Source organism: Aristolochia californica, unplaced genomic scaffold (assembly GCF_029961685.1).
Source record: "Aristolochia californica isolate CCGP_79_NKW_82.1479 unplaced genomic scaffold, dmAriCali1.0.hap1 SCAF_10, whole genome shotgun sequence".
Lineage (NCBI taxonomy): Eukaryota > Viridiplantae > Streptophyta > Magnoliopsida > Piperales > Aristolochiaceae > Aristolochia > Aristolochia californica.
This window is the reverse complement of record NW_027181771.1, coordinates 30,814,913-30,824,978: the sequence shown is the minus strand read 5'-3', so window position 1 is coordinate 30,824,978 and position 10,066 is coordinate 30,814,913. Positions and strand designations below refer to the sequence as shown.

General features: G+C 38.6%; 2 protein-coding genes across 3 annotated transcripts in view; both read right to left on the bottom strand.

The window, feature by feature from the left end:
* Window positions 1-919: 919 nt before the first annotated feature.
* On the bottom strand, window positions 920-5,177 carry LOC137942420 (lipid phosphate phosphatase gamma-like). Of its 2 annotated transcripts, none has more exons than XM_068788057.1 (2): window positions 3,950-5,177; window positions 920-1,271 (listed from the first exon to the last, which is right to left on the bottom strand). In XM_068788057.1, the coding sequence occupies exon 1, from the start codon at window positions 4,666-4,668 to the stop codon at window positions 3,970-3,972; it is 699 nt and encodes a 232-aa protein (XP_068644158.1). In that variant the 5' UTR covers window positions 4,669-5,177; the 3' UTR covers window positions 920-1,271; window positions 3,950-3,969. The 2 variants fall into 2 exon arrangements, with proteins under 2 accessions (XP_068644158.1, XP_068644157.1); XM_068788056.1 differs by having other exon boundaries at window positions 920-1,274; window positions 3,950-5,176.
* Window positions 5,178-5,387: 210 nt separating this feature from the next.
* Window positions 5,388-10,066, bottom strand: part of LOC137935913 (calcium-dependent mitochondrial ATP-magnesium/phosphate carrier protein 2-like) — a 48,220-nt gene continuing 43,541 nt past the window's right edge. The window contains exons 6-7 of the mRNA XM_068780327.1: window positions 7,595-7,828; window positions 5,388-6,147 (exon numbers count right to left, since the gene is read on the bottom strand). Of these exons, the coding sequence (XP_068636428.1) occupies window positions 5,800-6,147; window positions 7,595-7,828 (582 nt within the window). The 3' untranslated portion in view covers window positions 5,388-5,799. The remainder of the gene's footprint in view (window positions 6,148-7,594; window positions 7,829-10,066) is intronic.

The following is a 10,066-nucleotide window of genomic DNA, read 5'->3' as shown; positions in this document are numbered from 1 at the left end:
TTAAAATAGATGTTCTTAAAGTTGTATTTTAATCAAATATGTGAATATTGGGAAGTCAGGGTAATCTTGTAGAGCCGATCCTTATTCAAAAGCCTTCGATGTTAAGATTTAGTAATTAGAATATTATATTGTGGATAAGAAATAGTGAAATATTTTTTTTATGGAAGATAATATAATTGTTAGATATTTATTAATTTTTCAAAATGATATAGTAACTTAATTAAAACAATAAAAAAATAAAAGAAGAGGCCATTCCCTTTTATGATTGTAGAATGTTCCCTCCTCTAGCTCAATTGAGATTTCTAGTGTGTAAATATTTTTGCCCTCTCCAATTGCTTTAAAGCTGTTTACTGTGAAAATGATAATAATTATTTCGTTAAATTGTAGAAAATAATTTTAGAACTTGAAGCAACGTTATAAATTCCAATCAGACAAAAGTGACCCGGTCGAGTTCGTTTGAAGTCAATTTAGTTAGACCATCACTTGAATTTGGGATAACTACGTTGAATTATAACCAAACTTGGGAGTTAAATTTAGTTTGATCATCACTTGAATTTGGGCTAATTATGCCGAATTATAAACCATAGATTATAAGCTATGATGGCCTATAGTTTCTTAAAAATTAAAAGTTTAAAAAAATTCACAGGAGTAGATCCCCCTATCTTCTCTATCCATATGAAGGGGAAAGGGCCAAGACTGCCCTCTCCCACTGCCATTTTGCAGTGTGAGGTGGGATTAGGCTTGTGCCATGGATGGAGTTTTTGCGTTCCCAATTGTTGACATTGAGGGTAAGAGTTCCTCCTGGGAGAGTGTGTGGTTTGAGTGGAAGGGATAAGGGTTGGATCAATTGGATTACCAAGATAATTCAGATTGGTCAACCAAGTTATTAGTCACATTATGTAAAGTGCAATAGACTAGGTTTAGTGGGTGCCATGAAAGGAAAACTGTTCTAACACAGCAAATTTAACGGATCTTCTCCAATGTCTACAAAAATGCAAAGTACAACATTTTCGATACTGGGAATTCAGCAAATGGAAAAACCCATTAGCCACTTCTGTCCATTTGTAACAGAAACTATGAATCTCCAAGTCTCTCGGCCTAGGATTCGAAACTATATAAAATAGTTTACCTAATGTATCTAGTACAAACGGTGCAGCTGCTTGATAAGATGAATGACATTTGTGATTCCATTCTCTCTGTATCATCAATACACTGGTCTGATTGTGAAAAATGGTATATCTTGATGCAAGCCTGTGGGAAAGCCGACTCACCTGCTACAAGAATAATTCCACATGCTGTGATGTTAAGGAAACTTGAGAGGATACAAAACATTAAAAAAGCAAATTATTTCTTAGATATTAAAAAGAAGGCAGTGAAATTTATATCATAAGCAAAATTAAGCAAACTAGAATCGTATAATATGGAAGACAAAGACTGGCTGGGATGAGGGGCAAGGCATAAAATGAAACAAGAAGCTACTGGTACCAATGCAAATGCAAAACAAGACTAGATACAACCTCAGTGTCTATAGATGCAAAGAACACAAAATAAGATTTCATTTCAACTCCCTTATTTTTTTCTGACATGTCGACACTCTAATCGCAAGAAAAAGGCCGAACAAAAGCTGACATAGGTGGACTTAATGGTAGAGCTGGTATGTCAAAGATTCAAATGGAGGGAAAAGATTTATCAATCCAACAATAACATTATAGGGGCAAGGTAAATTGATGACAGATGATGATCACTGACTTGGGAAACTAATAACTCTTCTTTTTTTTTTTTTTTTTAAGGTAAAGTGTTTAGAAATTAGTCTCTTTGCCTGAAAACTCTATATGACAATTTTGATAACCAGTAAACCAGAAATGTGGTGGGTTCATATGCAATCATCTGGCAGACTATAGGTACCTGCAGGTATAACTCAAATACGCTAGAAAACAAGATGACTCACTCAAATAAGCCAGAAACTTATGGTAATGTTCAACAATTATTATTAATTCTGATACCAAATTCAGCAAAGCATGGATTTTATGACAGATATATTTCTTTTGGTCCACAAGTTCTAAATAAACAATGCTTTCCTGTCCTCAGGTATAACAGAAGTGCAAATCTTGGCTTTTGTATTTATTATGCATTAAACTTCGAGAAAGACATTATGAATACAACAAGAAAACAATAACAGTCCTAAGGCTGGGTCACTCTGCTGCCAACGATGAGCCTCTCTGCACTAAACAATGATCATATTCCAAAGGCAACATTATCAAGGACTAAGAACTTTCCAGAGTCAACCTGTTGTAAATGCCCCATAAATAAGGTGACACTTCCAAGAATAAGTGCCAGGCATTACTGTTAAAAAAAGTCAGCTGATACAGAGTGGTCAAACTGCTACAAGGGAAAATATCAACATTGATTACCACAGGCAGGTACTATCCTTATGTCATGGGTACCTAGACCAGACTTGGATCTTGAACATTATATAGTATGATCTGCTTTCTTGATAAAACGTCTTGCAAATAAAATGAAAATAGGATGCATAAAAAACCAGAGGAGGTACAATATATGTCAGTAATAGCCGATCAACCGTGGCATCATTGGGATATGTTCAATGAAATTTGTAATTTACTTTCTGGTTTAAACTGTATATGGAACCACATTCCTCGCCCTGCTAATCACCTAGCAGACTCTCAGGCTAAGGCGGGTGTGTCTCTCCAACACTTTGTTGTGGAGTCAGGCCCCCAAAGCTAGGTTTGTATTTTTCCCTCTTGTTATCAATATAAGCACTTTCATAAAAAAAATAAAAAATAGCCGATCAAGTGAACCGACTCATATATATGTAATCAGTAGAAATATAAGATTGTGAGTCTTACATTAGACCGTTCTGCCACTTTAATAGACAAGAGGTCTCATATTTAGCAAAAGCCCACAACTTTGCCCTACTGTACATGAATGTCAGATGCACGAATTGCCATTCTTAGTCCAATAAGCTAGAACTTTGAACATCAATTCCTTTACTGATGAATTTCATCAGGTGCAGCACCTTACAAAAACAAAGTCAGATGGCTTTTTGACTAGTTTTTTTTTTTTTTTTTTTTTTTTTATTGAAACAGCCAATGACCTACATTTTTTTAAAACAACCAATGACCTTCATAATTGCAGAAGTACCTGATCCATCCCTACTACCAAGAGGATTTGAAGTTAACATGAAACAGATTTGAACTCTAAAAGCCTCTCAAGCGAGGCTTCATCTACTTACTTTCCTTCAGGGAAAATCAGGTTGACAGGAAACAAAAATTATTACATTCACTAATTTCTCTCCTTAGGTTATACCAGGTTGACAGGAAACCACAATTATTACATTCACTACTTTCTCTTCTCAGGTTATAACAGGTTGACAAGGAATTACCACAAAGTTGCAAAGGCCCAAACAAAGTAGCTTATCAACATTTTTCAACTCTACCTCCAAATCTTTGCTGGCTCAGATCAGACATACTCATCAATTAAAATGAACACCAAATACTCAATATGTAGCATCATCACACTTTCATGTCCAAAAAAATGGATAGTCATTCCTAGCAATAAATTTAGAAATTGAGATGAAGCGAGGAGGTGCTGCAGACATCAATTACTCAACCAACTCATTTTTTTTTGAAAAAACTTAAACCATGCTTCTGTAAGCACGGACGTCCGCTGTGGAAGACATCTTATATACTTTATTATATCTTCGCTTACTCAAAGCAAAACTTACAAATAATAGTCCATTGGAAAAATAGTTAACAACCCCAGCTCAATGGATTTTTGATCGGTTAAGAGGAGGATTGAAGCAATGAAATAATAAATCGAGAAAACTTGGGAAAAAAGAACAGGACATTCCGTAAAAAAAGCAGTCTAGTACCATTCAGTATCAGTAAACTATGGACCAAAACTATGTTCATCAAATAGTGAGAGAAGAAACCTCAGGTACTTTCGTTTTTGTTAATCAGCAGCAACCTTTCTCGCGGCCATCCTCATGCGTGCAGCTCGAGCATTGTCGTATTCAAACTTGAGAACGTTAGGGACATGTGAGCAATCCTTTATGTAGAAAAACCTCCCACAAAAACTCTCTTCAATTGCCGGGAAATAATTAATGAAGAAGTAATTGACCATCCAGAACCAGATCGCGCCAAGGAGGAGTCCGAGAACGGCACCTGCAAAGACCTGCTCGACCGTGTGGTATCCCAAATACACCCTGGAATACATCGTGAGAAGGGCGCAGGGCCACGGCAGTAGCGCAAGGACCTGGTTAGGCGTCCTGGGGGCTATTCCAATGCCCCCGCGATGGAGGATGGAGAGGAGAGAAAAATAAGTAGCAAAGAAGAACATATACTGAGAGTGACTGGACGGCCATCCATGGGAGTCGCACATCTCGAGAAGGGCACAGGTCTCAGGCCGAGACTGCTGGACGGAAGACTTGATAACCTCGTTGATGTACTGAGAGACTATGAGTCCAAGGGCGAAGAACATTGCCTGCAACTCCCGACGGAAGAGGATGTGCGAAACAATACCCCCGAGGGAGATGAAGACAGGAATCAGAGACACCCACGCCAAAAAATAACCTAAACGGTCTCCTTGCTGATACCGGACGTGGGTCAGCGTCACAGCTTTCAGGGAATTCGTAGGGTGAGGAATAAACATGGCGGCGTCCGACGCTCCCACCACTACTTCTGTAAATTGTTCCACTGCTCAGCAAGAATCGGATCTCTTCGTCAATCGATTGAAAATCCTATTAGCTAATAAATTGATCAAGAAGAGCCACAGGAAACAGTTACAGAGCTCTGAAACAGAAACTGATTAGGAAGGAATGGAATGGGGCAGGAAAAGAGGATGAGAAACTCGAAATATCAAATGAAAGCATGACCAGGATTTCAAAAGTTGCTGGTTTTCAAGATCGAAGTGGAGGCAAAGAATCGATATGGGTTGTTGAATTGGTTCCCATTTGCCAAAACTCTGGAGAGCAGGCAAATAGAAATTACAAAAAGGAAGCAGACGGCCAGAAGACTACAAGAAGCCAAACGTTTAACTGTTCATCAAGAAAGTCAGAAAAATGCAAAAAAAATTTAATGGTGAAAGGGTTATAATAAAAATCTCTCCTCATGCGAAAGACAGAAAATGCAATTGAGAAACAAAATTACAAATCGGTGAAAGAAGCATAAGGAAACAGGGTCTCAGGCGATCAGCTCGGCGCATTAATTGCACCTTATCTTATCCTTACAGTGATCTTTTTTTATTTATTAACCCATTTTATGTAAATGACCAGAATAGGAATACCAAACGAAACGGATAGTAATCAAGAGGATTGACTCATAAATCACATCACACTTCCAAAATGAGAATTTTTTTTTTTTAATTTCTGTTGTTTGAGAGAGAAAATGAGTTTTCTTTGATGTAGGGACTAATTCTCACAAAGAAAACCTCCAAAACATGCTACAAAATATTTCGTTCTAATGGTACGAATTGAAACATTACAAAAAGGGAGAAGAAAAACACAATGAAGAGGGTTTGAGCTGTTAGCGTTTATCAAAATCTATGTACAAGACCAAAAAAACACGTTTGTGTGTTAAAACCGTCTGCTTGGGGCTCACAAACACAAAAAGAAGCCTCAAGAATAAGAAAGTGTCTAAACATAAAAAGAGTGCATTTCAGACATATAAGGCCGGATGCATATGCTGCTACTAGTCGGGTGAATAAGAAAAACTCAGCTTAGTTGCAGTGAAGCTCTCTGGTTTATTTATGAACAGAAACTACATTCACAGACTCCAACCGATGCTAGCCGGAATTTGCAAGTCTCTTCTGTGCCACGTCGCCATTGGTACTATCGGACTTGTTCATTGCCTTCTTTGCAAGCTCATATCCAGCAAAGTTCATTGCACCTAGTGGTGCAATCCAGAAGAACCTTGGAACTGCTCCTTTGAACAAACCTAGGGGGCCCTCTTGGTGGAGGATTGAGAAGGCAACCATAGACATCGAAACTGGTAAACCCTGCGGAGCAGTCATCATTCTTGTTTTCATGACATCAAATGGAGTTGTTACAACAGCAGCAAGACCCCCTGATACTGCTCCTACCGCTATAGTCTCCCAAGGTTCAAGATCACGGCTCAGCAGATGCTGAGCAGCCTAATATATACAAAAACAGAAAACAAAATTTATTAGTAAGAGCATAGTCAGATTTGATCACTAAGAAAACAGTCTTCCTATGAACTACAGGTGGACATGAAGCTGGCTTTGCCTATATGGAAAAACAGAAACAAAATATATTAGTATGAGTATAAAAATGACGCCTTATGAAACAAACTACAGGTGTGAAGAAGCTGGGTTCGCCAATTGCGTTCAATGAAATAATTCTCTGTTCAGCCCCATACGAAAGGAAATAGAAAAAGTCAAGATATTCAATTTGCCAAGTCTTGCGCCAAGTAAAGAGAGTTAATTCGTTTTAGCTTGGCTGAGAACGTCACTGACTTGTCAGTCTTGATTGTAGCTTTATGAGGTTTGAAGAAGATACTCAGAACCAAAAGCAATAAAGCAGGCAGCATGCTCTCTTTGAGGTAGATAAAACTAGATGGCAAGAACATCTATAAGACTTGAAGTGAAGACCTCAACATCAGGACCCCAGATGTGGTCATTGACCCAAAGGCTCAGTCTTGTTGTGGTATGCTTTTGAGACTATTCTAAGGAAATTCAAGGATTAAAAAAAAAAAAAACTGATTGTCCTTCTAATAACGCAAGAGCACCTGCAGGCAACCATTTAAGAGTCGTAACAGAGGCTGAGCAGCCAGTTAGAGGCACATAATGACATATCTGTTCAACAGAAAAGATGCCCATTAAATAAGGCCTATGAAAAAGCTCAGCAATATGATGAAGCAAGCCACTTGATAAACAGAAGTTGGTAGTACTCTTGTATTCGAATCAGGCCAGTCGATTAAATTGTGCATCACAGGAGGCTCCTCTGTGACTGGAAGCCTCATATAAATGAACTTTTCAATAACATTTTTAATGCATTCCAAATTATAATTTAGATGTAGGAAAAAGTTCAGTGCCCAAAGACTTTGAAAGGTCTATACATCTCAAAAAATACAGTATAACAACAATGGATAACAAGAAAGTGTCAGCAGCAGAGAGCATTTAGAGGTAGGAGATAATGGAAGAAGGTTGGAGGGAATGGACGTTCTGATCAAGCCACACATCATTGCAATACCATTCGGAATGAGGATTTTGGATCCCAGTTTTCACTATAGTTAGCCCCCATTACAGATATTTGTCAAGCAGCTCTATCCTAGATATGAATATGAAAAGAATAAATTCTGATGAGAATATCTAGACAAAAGTGTGATCTTGATAATCGAAAATAAAAGCAGAACATTATCATGCCAAATATTGGTAGAGGCTGTGAGGCCAACTAAGAGAACAAGATAACAAGACAGGTCTCTTTATATTCAACATTATCCATGGAGAATATGGAGTTCACAGTATCTTTTTTTTTACCCAAATTACGCTCTATCCGGCAACTTTAGATTTCCAAATAACCTATAACAACGTACAATTAAAAAAGGATAAACTTTTTTACCTTTTTGGATTCTTCATAAAGACACATGCCAGCAACATAAAAAGGAACTTCACGACATAGTGTAGCACCAGTCCCTCGAAAGAAACCTTTAAAACCATCTACCCGGATGGTCCCAACGATTGCCTCTCCCACATTGTCAAAGATACCTGCTTGCAAACGTTGCTTCAATACCTCACATGGAATTCGAACTGCTGTTCCCAGGATTGTGCTGCAAAAGGATGCCAAAGTTTGGACCTGCGATAAACATATTGTAAATATCAAGCAGGGTATTTTGGTCATTTTACATTATCTATGAAGTATGTAGGAATCATGAGATTTAGAAGTCTATGGTCTAGATTACATGTTATTCTGATGTGTAGTTAGTGAGAGAGAGATTTTAGTCATGAGAGATATTTATGTAAATAGAAAATAAGTCACTTTAGTGAAGAATAAAAAGAAAAGGTTGTCGAGCTTTTCCCCCATCAAGTGTCATTCAATGTACTCAGTTTTTTAATCTCTCTCTCTCTCTTCGTTCTTCCTCCTCTCTTCTCTTATTTTACATATTTTTTCATGATATCAAAGCAATAAGGTCTCGATTCAAAACTTATTAAGCCCTTTATTCCTCCTTCTCTAATGTCTCCTCTCTCTAGGAAAGGGGATTTTAAGATTTTCTACAGAATGGATGCACAAGTTAAAAAATTTCACTTTTTTTATGCCATAACCCTGGGTTTAACGGCTTGTACTACCAATTGAGCAATTATATTTTTAATTAGTGCTCCAAGATGATTGTGCCTTAGGATATTCCCAATTGAAACTTATGCAGGGTCCCAATCCTGTATTTGGTGCCTGCATGTCACGCCACTAGATTGAGCAAGAATTCACTCCTAGTGCCTCAGTGTGTGGCCTAGCTTTTTTTTTTTTTTTTTTTTGATAAAGATGCAATTCATTAAAAAGGCAAAAATTACAAAGAGATAGGGAGCAAATCCCTAACAATAAGATGTTAAAGAGATGCTCCCTGTTTGGCAAATACATCCGCTACCGAATTTGCAGATCTCGGAATGTGAGACCAAATACAAGAAAATAATGTGGTAATCTCTAAAATCTCCTGGAAAATTTCCCAATGCCTCTATGGCGGAAAGGAAGTGTCACGGCCCCATCCAATGACTACCTTGGAATCCCCTTCAATGTGAATTGGGCCACTACATTTATCTTTGAAAATCCGGAGCCCGTTGAGAAGATCATGAAGCTCTGCAGACGTTGAGTCGGAGATGCCTAATGGACCCGCATAAGAAATACACTGATTGCCAAATGAGTCCGAAATCACACCTCCGAAACCTGCGATCCCCGGATTGCCGAGAGAAGAACCATCAAAATTCAGTTTTAAGTATCCAACCTCCGGGGGCGCCCACTCTTTCATAACTTGAATCTTGGTCCCCAAATGCATCCTTGCTAGGTTGCTCCATTTTTCACGAATGGAAGTGCCCTTGAAAGAGCAGAAAGGTTTTTTTGTCAGGAGCCAGGTGGATATTTGGCCCGTCACTTTTTCCGCTACACTTTTCTCAGATTCAAATTTAGCCTCGAACCGCCTCCTATTCCGTTCATTCCAAAGCCCCCATGGCACAAAACTGACACATGCTGATAGCATCATTTTACCGAGCCCAAGAAGGGGATAGCCATAAATTGACTTACTAAAGCTGAACAGATCTACAGAGATACATATTTCCAAACCCAAATTGCAAAAGATAGAGGTCCAAACCCTCCAAGAATACTGGCATAATAGCAGGATATGGCTGGCGGATTCTTCTTCAATGTTACAAAAAGGACATAGTAGGTCTATTGAAGGGTGACCCCTTCTTCGAAGCACATCCGCTGTAAGGATCTTATTTTGGCAAGCACTCCACTTGAAGAACTTTACTTTTGGAGGGCAACAGAGACGCCACACAAAGTATATATCATGCTCGCTCTGCGTTGAGTCCCAACCATTAATGTGTTTGTATGCAGATGCAACTGAGAATTTGCTGCTTTTGTCAGACCACCATATTAGCTTGTCTGCATTAGAAGGCCTCATCCTGATATGGTTCAAAGAATCCAGTAAACGGCTTGCTTCCATTGCTTCTGCATCAGAAAGACCCCTTCGGGGATGGAGACTCAAATCACCCCCCTCGAAAGCATCTGCCACTATTATCTCCCTTTAAGTGGAGATAAGAAATAGACTGCTAAAAGAGTTTCTCAACGGTTCCTGTCCTGTCCACCAATCGTCCCAAAATTTAAGAGACCTGCCGCTGCCCACAAAGAATCTACAAGCTGAGGAGAAAACTAGAAGAAGTAAATAAAGAGATCTCCAAATTGAGGATAACCCTCTCCGATTTCCCCCAGACATCCACCATAACGAATTCCAGCCCAACTTGGTACGAACCATATCCTTCCAAAGGTTTGATGAATTTGTGTTAAACTTCCATATCCACTTAAGAAGCAAGGCTTTGTTCATTTCTT